The sequence below is a fragment of the Myotis nattereri genome (assembly GCF_964212035.1).
Source record: "Myotis nattereri genome assembly, chromosome: 2".
NCBI lineage: Eukaryota > Metazoa > Chordata > Mammalia > Chiroptera > Vespertilionidae > Myotis > Myotis nattereri.
In genome coordinates, this window is record NC_138076.1 from 84,505,734 (window position 1) to 84,521,486 (window position 15,753).

A 15,753-nucleotide genomic window follows, 5' to 3' on the forward strand; every position below is an offset into this window, starting at 1 on the left:
AAACTGGTTGTAATATAATATATTGTTCCTGAGGTGGTAGTAGGAACAAGTCAATTCTTGTTCTACTACAGTTCAAAATTAATTTTATTTTAGGTATAGTATAACATACTTGAGTAGGCTGAAAAATAGAATATTTCCTTGTTTTCAACAAAAGAGGACCTAGGGTAGTCAGTGTTTGCTTGGGAGGCTACTGAAAACCTATTTGAACCTGGTTTAAGGCACGTATGTGGTTGAGGAGGGGGATAGGCGTGGGTAAATATGTAATAAAGTTTATTTCAAAGAAAACAAATGGATTTGCCTGTTTGGAATTGTTTACTGGAACAGACCTGTGTTGTATGGCTTGGAGGTGGAGAAAAAGCATGTGTGAAGGTGATTAAGTTAATTGGAACTGGAAGTTATATGTCAGTTACTACAACATTAATCAATCCTACTGCTGAAAGCTCATTCGCATTTTCCAGGTAAACTTAAAGGACGGAGTCTTTTGTTGGTATTTTTCTACCCCTGGAAAATGTGATTTAAGAAAAATATTCTACATTTTTCAGATAAACTGGGTAGAGTCTGAATTCTAAAAATAAGGAGCAAAATTAGAAGAGTCATATTCTTACTCATTTGACAAATACTGAGTGCCCACTATGTCCCTTCCCTGGAGGAACATCAGAGACATCCTTATGTATTGTGTGTGTGCTTGTGTGTGTGTGTGCATAGATGCATGTAATATATATTACTATACAGAGTTTACATATTAGTTATAGTGTTTACACATACATATACACATATATATACATACAAACATCTATATTTATAAAAGCCTGCTTGACCAGTTGACTGGTCGCTATGATGTGCACTGACCACCAGGGGGCAGACGCTCAAAGTAGGAGCTGCATCCTGGTGGTCAGTGTGCTCCCACAGCGGGAGCACCGCTCAGCTGACCAACCCGTTCTGGAGGTCCACCAGCCTGGCGGTAGCCACTCACTCCCTCAGTAGACCTGTAGGTCCAATCTCCAGAGAACAGGCCAGTTACTGACGGACCGGTGCCATTGGCACGATCCTAACAGCACCGCTGGCCTCCTGGAAGTAGGCCTCAGGCACTTTGGCCCCTTCCCCTCCCTAGATGCTCCATAAGAAAGAAATGGTATAAAAGCACCTGCCAGGTGGCTCCCGACAACCAGCACAAATGTCAGCAGGACGGATCAAGATCCTGAGCCGGCAAGGGCATCCCACAGCTTGGAGGGCTGATCAAGGATGGGCGCCAGACACAGGGCCCACAGGCCACCCTGAGGACCCCACCCATGCACAAATTTGTGCACCTGGCCTTTAGTAAACATATACACACTCCAGATGAATGGATAGAGGGTGATTCGTATTTGGTAAGGGAATTTTATTTTACTACTAGTGGCCTGGTGCACGAAATTTGTGCACATTAAAAGGGAATTAATTAGAGGAAATATTTTAATATTGCTATTTGCCCTTCTTTATAATAGAAGTATCAGAGATGAAAGAAAATTAGTAAAATGTATATGAAAATCTCCCTCCTGTCAGAGTCTGGGGTGCACCATGGGACTTAGAGTCAAAACCCACCCACCACCCGCACATGCTTTGAAAACACAGGAGACCCAGACCCAGCCGGCCCCATGCCCATTGGGTGATACCCAGACCTGGCTGGCCCCGCCCCTGTCAAGCTCCTCTGGGTGGAGGGTACAGCCTCAAGTCCCCCAGCCCAGTGCTGGGCAGGGGGTGCAGTCTCAGGTCCCCCAGCCTGGCACCAGGGCGAGGGCCATGGCCTGAGGTCCCCCGTCAAACCCCGCTGGGCAGGGGGCACAGCCTGGGGCCCTCCGGCCCAGCGCTGGGGCGGGGGGCGAGGCCTGAGGTCCCTTGCCCCGGCCAGGCGCTATGCAGCCTCAGGTCCCTGCTGTTTGGTCATGATGTTATGGCATCCCAGCTAATTTGCATATTCCTCTATTATATAGATAGATTTTATTTTATTACCTTATCTTATTCATAGGTGTTTTGGAGTTAACCATTGTTATAATTTTACCCATCATACAAAACCTGCATTTGTGGAGTGCTTTGTGAATTTTGCAGAGTCCTGTAGAAATACTGTATCGTATTTTCACAGAGGCCCCTCCCAGACAAGGTACAGCTTCATTGCTATGGCTGTGGCTGTGGCTGGGCCAGGAGGTATGCAGCTGCGTGAGGGTGGATCAGCCCTAGGCAGTGCTTGTGGCGTGTGTTCTGCCTTTTCCAGGACAGAAGCAGCTATTACCCAGGCACTGCTGACCAGCCACTCAGGCCTCCCCTGCTCGCAGTGGCAGCCTGAGCTGGGGACCAAAGCTTTGTGTCTGTGCACACCTGCCCCCGCTGCCCTGGCACTTTTGCCAGAGGAGAGAACTGGCTTGGGGAACGCCCACGGGGCTCCCTGCAAGTGAAAGACTCACATTTTCTTGAAAATCTCCACCCGCAGGCACAGGACACACTTGTTCGGCATCATAGCTGGCTCACACAATTTTGTTAACTCTGGAATTTCTGTCTAAGTTCAACCCTCCGTGAACTTCAGCTGCAGTGATTTCTTATCTCATTTTGTGGACCTGAGCGGCTCGTACAAGATAAAATCCATCATACAACTTAACATTACATTCAGGCCATGGAGAGGCCCATAATTTAGCCTTATGTTTGTGAGAGACCGGCTGCAACTGTTACAGCCAGAATAAATTCTGCCTCCCTCACACTCTCTACCTCTCTTCCTGCCAATATATGTTAGGAGAATGGACCACCAAAAAGACAGCAGAAATAAAACTAATGCTCATAAGAAATCTTTTTTTTTTTTTTTGGTCTCAAAAAATAAGAACAACAAAAAGAGGGCACGGGCTTCTTGTACCATTTTTCCCCTTGCCTGTGGCTTTCATTTCTATAGAACACAAAGGGAAAAAAACAAAAACCCTCAACCTGTTGTTAGAAGGAGCAACACTGTTCTCTCTTTCCTTCCCTCGCAAACCGGTAGTTTTTCCTCTTGCTTGTGGTCACTCAGCTCGTAGATATCCTAATTTACTGTTAGGAAGAAAATATATGTTTGCTTGAATTGTCTAAAAACCAAATTTTATTGTTCATCACTCCTAGTCCTAGAGCATAAGCTCACGAGCAGATTATTGTTAGCTGACAGTTTTTAGGAAGAGAGAAAAGATTCTTAGGATTGTGCAAGTGCAAATATGCAATTTAAAAAGTAAGTAGGAAAGAGCCTTTCTAACATTTTAACAAATAATGCTAGATAGAACTCCATTAGCTTAAAAGAAATACATAGGTTTGAAAACTCCCAATTTTCATCCTTATTTCTGAACTTTCTGAAACTGGCAGGCCAATGTATGATTGATATACTGACATTCCAAGACAATGTAAAAAACATTAGGTAAAGCACTATTGGTAACTCTAGTCAACATCTGCTTCCATGTAAGAAGTGATTTTGTATTAATCAAAACTAGGCCAGTAACTCTCTGAATGGCTACCGAGGAGTATGGGGAGTGGTCATTTTCAATTTTTAACTGTTTTCGATATCTATCTATTTTCAATATCTAAATTCAATTTTGCACTCACTGCAAAGATCACTGAGAAGCAGAAAACAATATAAACTAAACAGGATTTAGATTGCAGGATTATTAAAACTATTCCTGTGAAAAGAAATTAACCGTGTTCATAAAAATCACATCAGACACACTTATAAGAATTCCAAGTACTTCCTATGAGCATGTTCAGGCACACCTCTGAACGTGGGTGCAGATGTGCTTTTTCCACAGTAAGAATTCGGAATATTGGTACAGTATTATGAAGTGACTATGGAGAATTTTCTCCTTAAAAACTGACCAACGTTTTGTAACCAGGGTCCTTACAATGTCACACCTGGGTTTACCTCATAAGTTTTATTCCTTAATTTGCATTTTACCCTTCAGTCCATCCCACCACCTCTTTGTCACACTCCTCTTTGTTCGACGCCTGGCATGCCTCCCTGCTTTTGCACATGCTCTGCACTGGTCCTAGGCCCTCCCACTCTGGTCCACCTGGCTGTTAGTCTTTGCTCCAGATTCAGCCTAAGTACCTTTCATAAAAGAAGCTTTTCTGTAACCCGAGGATGAATTAGGTGCTCCTTTGTATTTCCACAGTTCTCTACATATCCTGCTATTAAAGTATCAGTCATTTTGTACAACAGTTCTTGGTTTATGGATCTGTTTCCAGTTGTGAGAGGCTAATATCAGAATCAAACTTCAAGGAAAAATATGCCGTCTGCTGGTTACTCTGAGTTTTTCCCTTGGAAATCTATCTACAGGGAGGGGCAACAGTAGGTTTACAGCTGTTTGTATAATAATTGATAATGCAAGAATAAACTCTGTGTTTCATATACTCACAACTATAAACCTACTGTTGCTCCACCCTGTTTATTTCATTATCCTCCATTTCTAATAGATTTGCAGTGATAAGCACTAGAAAGCTCCAAATTCAAAGTTGGGAAACATCAGTTGCCAATAAACATTTTAATTTCATGATAAAGAGTATTGCCACACTGCTTATCAGAGATAAACGGCGCTTAAAGCTGGCTGATTCTTTTATCCTTCAGGCCCCTGAGGTCATTACCATTGGCAATAAAAGTTAAGGGCGATGTCAGATAATCACACAGAAGCACAGCCTCTACAGCCATGCATTAACCAGCTTATCAAATGGCTCAAAAATCTTTTTTAAAGCATTTTTAATTCTGAGAAGGCAATAACCATTTCTAATTTTGTGAGGACAAAATAATATGACTATCTATCATACTTCAATGTCACTTCCTGAATCCATACCCATCTCATTTCATTCCTGGTCACTTCCGATTGTCAACCTGCCTCCCTTTCCCTCTCTCCCATGTTTACTGAGCATGCTGCACAATGTAGGTGTTACAAAATCGCAAGTGAATAAATCTTTGCTATTCAAAAACCACAAGCATGAGCCTCCTTTGGGAGCTTGTTTGCAAATGCAGACTCCCTCTTGGGCCTTTTGATTCAGAACCTGCATTTTCTTTCTTCCAGGTAATTCATATGCACATTAAAGTTTGAGAAGCACTGGAAGAAATTGTTTAGTGGAGCCAGGGAACTGGTTGGGAGCCCATCTAAGTGCAGAGATCCTGAAAAGCTGAACTGGAAAGTTGCAGCTGGGATATTAGAGAAAATTAGAAAGATCTGATGTGATTCTTAGGAACTTTGAGAATTCTTGTCCCCAAACTCCCTACCCCATTTAAAGAATAGCTGCTATTCTGTCATCTCTATCCTGGAAGAAAACATGTGGAAAAAAGTTAAAGACTTAGAAATGGGCCTAGAGGTGACTGCGGATCCTTCCAATGGATGCTGGGCACAGACCAGAGGCCCCTCTCCAGTGCCCCTGGTGATCTGATTCTACATGGGTGTGAACCTTAACTGTTTTTGATGAGGCTAAGTTAAAATGTGGTCGGGAATAGGACATAAATTGTGGAAAACTGATAACAATGCAAATATGCAAATAATTCTTCTCTATAATAATGCAAATAATTTTTTGTCCAGTAGGAAATATAAATATTCAGAAAGCAAATTCTTTTTTGAACCAGTTTTAACTTCTTACTGATTCCCTCATTAATTAAAGAGTTAAATAGAATCACTGGCACGTGGTCATTTAACATTTGAAAGGCAGTCATGATTTCACTGTCATCCTGTACTTTAGCACCCATAGAACTGCAGACTCCACAGGGGCAGGGCCCAGGCTGCAGCACAGAGCCCAGGACTCAGCAGGTGGGCACTCGGTGAACTTTTAATCAAACTGATGTCCAGTTAACAAAGGGGGAAAGGAATCAAACTGGTAAGCAGCTATTTTCTACTCCTTTGTGTGCAGAGGCTGATCTGGCCCTAAATTTCAGAAGAGCACATGGGGTAAAAGTCAGGGCATGAACAATGAATATGAAAACACTGGTGGCTGTAGTACCCTTATTTATGGCTGGGTCTATAGAGGAGCAACAGGAGGGGAGATTCCAGGTTTGAATACAATGTATTGAAAATGAGGAAAAAAAAAGGGGGGGGAGACATTCTATAGCACATTTGTTTTCAAAGACATGGGACACACAGACACGTGTACACACACAATGGTGTGTCTTTACAGCTGTCATTGATTTCTGGCTTCTGTGATAGCTGGAAGCAGTAGTTCACAGTGTATATCACGCATTGATGCAAGGAGAATGGGAATTCCAAGATGGCTACAACTGCTACTACCGTGTTTGTAAAATTTCACTGTTTCCCCACACACTGGCCATCCCTACACAAGCCTCCATTTTCTGGCTGCTCAATTAACCATCAAAAGGGGTGGTACCTTAACTATCCTCCAAATCATGAATAGCATAAAAGGCTATACACATAGTATTCCTCACTATCCCCAACACACACACACACACACACACACACACACACACACACACACTTTCCCTAATTCATTAGTACCTGTAAATATTTGAAAACCAAGGGGGGCAGTATGAAAATACACTGATTATTCCTGCTTTGGAGTCATGCAAAATGCTCCTAAATGAAATGGCATATCTTCCTTTTATGAAGATGAGTAATGTTCGAAGAAGTGATTCGCAAACAGGCTCCTGTGCCCTCAGTAGGAAGTCTGGTTTTTACTAATGGAACTTCCACTTGGCTAATAGTATTATCGATTTTTACATTCTTAGAATCATAAATAGTGGCAGCCATCTCAGCACAACGCTAGCACCACGTCCACCCTTTCTCCCCATGGCGGGCAGACGCTGGGCCACTCCGTATGCAACCCAGAGTCCAGTCCCCTGGAAGTTATGGGTGTTGACCCCAAGAGGTCCAAATTTCTGACAACACATCGGGAAATCCCAAGGGCACTGCTTGCCAAGTTTTGTGTCAAAACTTCACCTGATGCACAGAAAAACTCTCCATTTCATCACACAAAGATTATGTGAAGCTTTCCAAAGCAGGGAAAGTACACAAAATATTTTAAATGCTCTTGCTAGGAGAGATCCTCAGTGAATTAGGATATAATCTCTCCTCACTGTCTGATCAATGTCTTCCTTCCACAGTCCAAACACAGGGTTCCTCCAGGGGTGGATGGTCTGTGTTAGACACTGAAATTCATTATCTTGTCTGCCTGGTGCTACTGTTTCCAATAAAGTGTAATTATGGGGTTATTGAGCTCCTTCTCACTTTCTCAAAGCCATGCTATAAACTTTGGTCCGTGAGCACTTCCCAGTCAGTCTTCATTAAGTTGAATTGTCTCAGAACAATGTCTATTTAATCAGCAGGACGCCTGCTAATTTTCTTTTTTAGAATTTGTACTACGTAACCGACACTGGAGCTCCATGCCTTAGGTACACAGTTACACCTCATTGTTTCTTCTGGCTTCAGAAGGCCCTGTGGCCAGAGTGCAGGTTTACTCATCCCAGAAGATTCCCCCGTCTCACCCTGTACCTGCCAGGTGGGGTGCCTGCCTCTCCTGGGATAGCACCCTGCACTTGTCACTTACAATAGTGGAAGTACAGCGTGCTTTGTAAATTGCCTCTATCACTCAAAAAACTCGAGCTAAGTGAGGTAGAGGCTTGTATCCTGTTTTCTTTTCCCACGTGACAAATACTTGTGGAGTGATTGGAATAATGGCCGAGTGCAATCACTTCCCTAACTTTCGGCCATGGGTCACACCTGGTAGCACTGCTGGCCAGAAGTGCAACATGCTTATAGATCCAAATAGCTAAGAAACAAAGAAAGCAAATAGTTTACTGAGCATATATTATGTGCATACTTTTAGCACTGAGCAGGATAGAAAATGCCTTGTTGGTTGTAATAAAGGCTTGGCCTATACAGATTTTGTTGGATAAAACTGATTTTCAAAAAGAAACTTGTAAGAATGAACAAGTACAATGTAAAAATGGGGGAAATGTTTGTACTAAACACAAGATAGCAACATTGCTCTAGGGCAAAAAGGAAAATCCAAGTAGGTATTTTCAGATTGCTTTCCCACTTCTTTCTGACCTAGGCTTCTTTACCTTGGACTTGACTGCATTTGATATCCCCATATCAATGAAATCATCTTCAGGGAAACAGCTTCCTTGGCTCCTCCTGTCTGGCTTTGCAGCATTATAAGGAGCATGAGTGGATTTCATCTCTGAGGCAGCCAATTTCCTAAGCAATTAAATGCTGTTTATATTCCAAGCTCTGCGCTTGGGTTGAAATCATCAAGCTTGATATTACCTGACTGTTGCCTAAGATGTATCCCCAGCTAGTTCATTCTACTGTAACTGCCATCTATTAAAATTTCCAATCTGTTCTCTCTCAAGGGATCACACGGTACTTTTTAAAGGTGCAGCTTCTAAATTTTGCAAATTATATATATGCTTTTCTTTTAAAAATGGCAAGGCTTGCCAATTACTTTACCAAACTGACATCCCAGTCTGCTATCCTGCTATCCTAACAGGAAGGGCAATGCAGTATTCCTCTGGTATGCGTAGATACTCTCTGTGTTGACTCCTTAAAAAAATAACATAATGTAGATACCAAACTTCCTGAAATTCCTTCATGAGGTCACAGAATCAAAGTGATCGTTTTTGTCACTCCTAAGAGTGGACACGGCAGAAGCTGATAAATACAGAATGCACTGAATCTGAAAGAAACAAGTGTTTGTTCCCAAATCAACATTCCTGATTGAGGATGGTGCTCTTTCTCTTTCTGGCCACTTGATATGGCTTCGAGTCTGAATGGAAAAGTGAGAAGATGTATTTACGTTTTATAGGCTTTTTGTCAGAGGGACAGTCATGGCCTCTGTGTCACAATGGGGCACTTCAGTGCAGCTGCAGATTAGTAGGGTTTCCAAGCCCAGAACAGGGGATGGGGGCTAGAAGCAGAAGGTTTTTTTGTTTAAAAAATCTTTTTTTTTCAAGCATAGAAAAACTGTTCTTTCTATCTTTCTAAAATAGGATTTGGGCAGTTGTTCATATACTTCCTGTAATGAAAACATCCAATCCACTCTACACATTGACATTTAATACGCTGGCTATGCTCTCAAATACTCTAAGGACCAATTGCATCTCTCCCCTCATAAGAAACCTTCAGTGGCTTTTCCACTGTGGATGGAATAAACCCCAAACCCAGCAGCAGCCTTCAGGCCGCACTGTACGGTCCAGCTGCTTTTCCAGCTTCACGGGCCTCTACGATTTTCATGCAGGCCTCATCTTTGCCAGAGCAGACCACACGCCTTTCTCCTTGGGTGTCAGATTCTCTCTCTTCCTTCTATCTTTATTCCCAGGGCTCCAGCCACTGACTAATAATGTGTTTATGCCCATTCTTTTTTCGAGGAAAAAAAAATCTTGTGTATCCTGCAAAATTCAAATTCAGCCTCCTCTCTGAAGACTTCCATGACACTTTCATCAACAGTGTTTCCACTCATTCCTCAGCTCTCAAAGCACGTTGCTCATCCCTTGAACAATCATGTCACTGACTTTGTATTACCGTTAATCGTTTCCTTGTAGACACCTCTGTGTGGCCGGCGACGGTGACCTAGGTAACTCTCATTAAAACCTGACACACCCAACAACCTGAGGACAGACTGTGAAACACTCAGTTGTTGCTCATGTCACACAACTTTGATCAGTAATGGCAAAAAATCCACATACACACCCAATCCTCATTTCAAGACCTGGCCCCTCCCCATTCATTTGTAGTTCACTAGGGCAGGTAATAAAGCCTCCACGTGTTTATCTCTCATAGCATCCAACACAGGAGAGGAACACAGAAAGCATCTGAAGAAATGAAATATACACACTTCTCGTCCTTATCTGGTAGGTGTTAGCAGTGCCCCTTCAACTCCATCTCTGAAGCCAGGAATCCTATTCTGCATGTCTCTTCTGTCCCAGTGCAGAGTGACACGGTTAAGGAAGGCTTTGTGAGGAGGGTGGAGCAGGTGCAAACTCCCCAGAGCAGGAGGAACACCAGGACCGCCTGCCCAAGGTGTAGATGCCAGCCTAGCTCATGCAACACAAGTCGGAGGGCAGTAGCCAGCTTTGGGGCTAGAGCTCATGGCTCTTCTTCCCCACTTTGCAGTCAATTGTTGAGTGGCAGTGCACACACATTCCCAGACCACAGCGGTGACAGCTCTGGAAAAGGGCAGGGCTCTGTCGCAACAGCAGGACCAAGCTCAGCAGAGTCCTTCTTCCCAGTGACTCCCCCCCCCCCCCCACACACACACACACACCCGTCATAGGGGATCAGCTCTTGAAGGAACAGAAAAACACAGGGCTTCGGTGTGGAGGGGCCACAGCCTTTCTCCTTCACTGGGCAATGGCCTCCTACCTTTCAGCTTTTCGGCCAGCAGAGCGGCCTCGTGCTCCGAGTAGTGCATGATGGCCGGCGGGGAGGGCGGCCGCAGCCGGTCCTCCTCCAGCTTGCGCCGGTGCCGCTCCTCGCGGGCGCGCATCCTCTGCTTGCATTCCCACTCGTAGAAGTCATCCCGGGCCTGGGCAAAGTCCACGTGAAGGCGGCCAGAATCTTTTTTGTCTGTGCTAGACCCTAATCGCATCCGGTAACCTGAAACCAATGGAAAGCCTGGTCACATAGCAAAGACGCAGCACCACGGTTTGGTCCAGGCCCCTGATCCAGGTGCACTGAGCGCTGTCATTTCCTTGTCCTTACGGAGGACACCCTTCCCGTTGGAAGGGGGAGGCAGCTCTCCTTCTCCCCAGCGACCCGGAAGCACTGCCAAGTCAGGCTCCTTATAGATTAAAGGACACGCACACTGCTCTGAGGTGTCTTAGAAGGTCTCCTATCATTTGCAAGCCAGTGATACCAAGAGGGTGATCTCAAGAACCTGGGCTAACTGCTTCTTCCCTCTGGCTTCCAGGAAGCTCAAAAACAAATCTGACACATAGCTTTTTCCCTCCCTCCTACCTTTTTTTTATGGCCCTGATTTTATATTTTCAACTTACTGTAACTCTATTGCATAAACTCCCTTAAATTCTTTTTAGAAAGAGATGGAGTAGGAGTAAAGAGTGTCCATGATATTTAAAGAGATCTACAAAGTAAATTCCACAACACCTCACTCAGGCTATCACTTTATTCTCCTCGAAAATGTTGCTGCTCAGTTCTCTCTCAGCAGCTGCAAAAGCCACAATTACCAAGGCAATTTTGCAATGCTGTTTTATTTCCACTTATCCTCTGGGGCACACAGGAGAATATTTTACCTTCAATCAAGGGGCCTTGCCGCTGTCTTCCTGACAGCCCTGCAGCAGCTCATCTGGCATGCAGCACCACACGAATTGTCCGCACAATCTTTGAAGGCCACAGGAGCCAACACGAGAGCCCAGGGCCAGGCCAAATAATGGGCCTGCACATCTTTGGGGGATTTACTGTGAGCTGCCCAACTTACAAAGATTGTGAGCAGAAATTTGATCTGAGAAATCAACAGAAACAGCACTGAAACCAGACAGCCAAACTTCAAATGAAGAAGACTTGGCTTTGAGGTTGCTCTTCAGTTTGGGGTACTCAGAATTAAAAAACATCAATTCAGGTCCCAGCAGGATGAGGGCTGTCAGGGCCTGCCAGAGGAGAGAACAAAAGCAGCACTTTTGCTGTGTAGGGGCTTTGCAAATAAGACACCACTGTGAAATGCTAGGCCACACTGGGCAGATATTCAAGATCTTGTGGCAGATTTCAATGGATTATCGCAGTATTTTGGGTTGAAACTCAGCTGAAAATCCCTGAAAAGGCTGACTTCTCCCCAGTAGGGCCCTTCACACATTTGAAAAGTTACAAATATGAAACAGATCTCACATCTGATTCCATTATGCCTTTCTTGTGCCTCAGTTTCAACTGTGTTATCTAAAAATGGAAAGACATAACAACAATACCTATCAAAAACTCAAACATCTGATCACAGATGAGCAGAATTAAATCTAAAGCAGTGTATCTTGGTTGTGGGCCATGGAAATTTAACAAATCTGCAGGCCACAGTGATATTATATATATATATATATATATATATATATATATATATATATATATATATATAACAGCTGAGCAGGCAGGGCAGCTTGAGACTGGCTAGTGTCCCAACTGGCTAAGCAACTTTCCCTTGCTCATGGCCAGACCATTGCTTTTCAGACATTTCTGGTTCCAAAAAGCACCCCCTCTTTCACCAAAACATCATCAGTAAGGCCTTAAAAGAGATCTGATGAGGCTGTCTCTAAAATTAGCTTGGCCTTCAGATGTGAACCCGGTCCTAAAATTAGACAAGCCTTCCATCTGGGCTCAGGCTTGCAGAAGCTCACACGCAGGAGGAGCAGCCCTCCCCCCTTCCTGTTCCTCACATTAATCAGCCTTTCAGATCTTCCTGTGACTGATGCTGCAGCCTCCACAGGGCAGCAGAGGCATAGCTGGGAGATGCCCACGCACCCGGGCAGGGGGGCTGGAGGTAAGGCCTTTGCTGGGGGTTCCTCCTGTCTCAAAAGGGCAGACCAAGGAGCAAGGCAGTGCCCTGCTGAGAAGCAGGACTAGGGTCCAAGCTGGCAAAATCATAACATCAAGGCATATATAAAGAAGTACCTTCACGTGCCTACGTTGGGCGTGTTCATCTTAGGCAATGTATTATGGGGTTTCTGATTGGGTCTAAACATTGTGCTCTGTTGGTGGTAAAGCACTTTTCATCTATTCTAACCCTCTCATCTAATCAGGTGGGATAAAGTAATAGTTTTATTGGTAGTGCTGGGATTAGAAACAAATCAGTTTGTCTTTATCATCATCAGAATGTTTGTGTTAAAAATAACCATTTACATACTGAATGGTTCCTATGTTGCAGATGCCTTGCTAAGCACTTAAAATCCATTATCTTGATTTATTCCCCATAACAACCCTATGAGGTAGTATTGTCACTATCTCAATTTTGCAGATGAGGGAAAGGAGTCTCAGAGGGAGGTTATCTTGCCCACGGCATGCGAAGCCCAGTGCCAGGCACTCAACCGAGTCCCCAATTGTCTAATGGATCGCTCTGAGGCTACAGCTCAGGAATACGTGAAAAGTAAAACATAGCTGTCTCTGTGTTGTAAAATATCTTTATCCTATGTTTCACCTTCCATCTCCATTTTGGAAAGCTGTCAGATTTTTTTTCCCCTCTTTGTAAGATTTTATGGGAATAAGGGGTTTAAAGTTCTCCATATCACTATCTTGCTCAGGAAAGTTTCTGCCTTATTGGATTAACCCCAAAGCTTCTGGGGTTTGCAAGAGAATTTCATGGCCGATTGCAGAAATCAATCTGCAGTAATGTTCAGATGTGCTCTGTTTTGGGTTTTTTTCTATCCTTTTTTCACCTTGCCCCATTGGTTTTGCCTCAGGAACAGGGAGGTAGTACCCTGAGTGACTTGCTAAAATATGCAGATTGAGAGTGTGAGGAAATTGCAATGAGTTGAATCTAAAATACATCCTTCTAAAGCCACATATCAATACCAGCCCGCAATTCTTAGATTGGGCAAAGGCCTTGCAGAGAGACTCCATACACTTGCTCTGACACCCACAGAGCCAAAGGCAGCATTAGGTCTAATTACAACACCGGTAAAAATCTCCCATGTAAATTGGTACCAAAGAAGCAGGGATCATGGGGTGGGCTTAACCAAGATAAATGTACAAACGATTGGGCAATGATACGGGGTCTTTCCCTGGCTCCCACAGACTGCTTTCTGCAAAGAACTGATCTTGATTTAGTCCCCTGGTGTCTAGAAAGTGAATCACTTCTGAAAAACGGAAATTATGCTAAGAGAGTACTTTAATCTCCCAGAGAATTACATCCAATAATCATAATGGTCCTCAGTATTCATAATATTGCTTTTCATCTAATAAGCACTTGAGATCATTAATTAGAAGCTTGATGGAATTCCTAAAGACTGGATGTGGGAAACCATTCCTGCAGCGAGGTGCGTTCACAGACTTAAGGTGGAGCTTCTGGCAGCCTAGGGAAAAGGCAGAATCCCTCCTTTTCTAGCCCCAAACTGTAAGGATTTTTATTGTGCATTAAGGCAAGAGGGAATAAACTCACATTAACATCATAAAACATAACAAAATGCCCAGAAAAGCCCTTATGGAATGCAAAGTACCAGAAAGGTAAATGGCTTTATCAACCATGAATTCCTCTGCAAAGCGAATGTGGCAAAAATTCTTCTTGCTTTTCCGAATTGCTGTGATATCACCACACTGTTCAAAGACTTCTTGAATAATTTCCTCCGTGGCATTTTCTGGCAATCCTCCGACAAACACAGTCTTACAGCCAGGAGGTCGTTCTCTTGTGGAAGGAGGCGGAAGATCTAATAATTAAGCACAAGAAATAGAGGGTTTTGCCTTTGATTTCTTTGCGCTCTTTTTTTCCGGTTCACCTGGCAAAAGTAAAACTCGCAGAGTAACTGTCTCCGCTCTGGATAATGATGAATTTCTACACCAACTTACATTGATCATGGGCTGTCTTGTTTTTCAGTTCCTCTCCCCACCTCCTCCCAACTTTCTTTTCTCTTTTTGTTCATTTCTACACAGAGTAGCTAGGCTTGTCCGTGGACAAAGATAAAGTAAATGTTAGCATAATTTCATTTCTCCTTCATAATATGGAAACCCAGAAAATGAGGAAAAATCCGTTGCAAGGTACAAAGCATGATGAAATGACAACATGATGAAAAGCCTCGGTTCGTTATCTGCTTTGTCTTGTTTCGGGATAAGGAAGCAGCAAGGCAGAACGCAGAGAACCGAACCTGAAAGCTCGCACGGTACTTACTTGGCTGGGAAACCCCGGGCCTGAAAAGAACTTTTTTTTTTTAGTATTATTCACATTGAAATGAGCAAACTATTAAATTTGGGGAAGGCTGTATAAAAAGATAAAATGTACACTGTCACAACATTTTACCTAGTTTATATGTAGATTACTAAAGCAATCTCCTGAAAAGTCCACTTAAAAAAGGCAACACTGATTAATATGAATAAAAAAAAAAATCCTAGCTATCTAAGCCCATAAACTTAGTATCTGAGGCTAAATTAAAAAAAAAAAAATTCTGACCCATTTATTTCATCAAATGTATGTTTCCTTCAAGCAAATGCAATTTGGCCCAGGAAGTCTGAGATGCAGGCTCCCCCCAAAATTGCTAACCACCAAATTAATTCAATTTTCCATCTAGCAAAAAACATTTCAGAGTTTTTCTCCCGCAACTGTGAAGATGGATGGAAGTGCTCACATATTTCACACTATGTTCTGCAGCAAAAGTCAGACCTCACTGCATGCAAAAAGATTCTTAATGCTGGATATATAGTTCCAAATCACAGGTACTGCCTTTACGGTGTTGAGTCAGCTCATGGACAGACATATGGACATATCTCCTCCACATGCATTCTAATCTAGAGATAAGGAACTTCTGTGGAATGGATCCCCCCACTCTAGTATCTATGTGGAAGAATTCTGAGTCACATCTGAAAATGAATGCAATGCTATGATAAAAACAAAAGAAAGTAATTTAAATTGATAAGCAAACATTTCTCACAGACATCACTTACTTGGATTTTGAGGGAAAAGAGTGCAACTCTTACAGTGGATTATTTCTTTGATGACAGTCACTTCTGTTGGCGGCGGGGGTGGTACCAGTCCCAGGCCTGGGATCATTGGGTTAATGGGGGTGATCCCAGTCATCATGTTGAGGCCTGGATCAAAGCCTGGTACACAGATGGAGTCTGGAAAGAACAC

At 43.3% G+C, this 15,753-nt stretch overlaps 1 protein-coding gene across 3 annotated transcripts in view; it reads right to left on the minus strand.

Moving 5' to 3' along the window:
- ENOX1 (ecto-NOX disulfide-thiol exchanger 1) overlaps nucleotides 1–15,753 on the minus strand; it is a 593,708-nt gene that overhangs the window by 146,428 nt on the left and 431,527 nt on the right. For all 3 annotated transcript variants that reach the window (XM_081082747.1, XM_081082748.1, XM_081082749.1), the window contains 3 exons: nucleotides 15,567–15,740; nucleotides 14,132–14,338; nucleotides 10,344–10,577 (listed from right to left, as the gene is read on the minus strand). In XM_081082747.1, coding sequence (XP_080938873.1) covers nucleotides 10,344–10,577; nucleotides 14,132–14,338; nucleotides 15,567–15,740 — 615 coding nt within the window. The remainder of the gene's footprint in view (nucleotides 1–10,343; nucleotides 10,578–14,131; nucleotides 14,339–15,566; nucleotides 15,741–15,753) is intronic.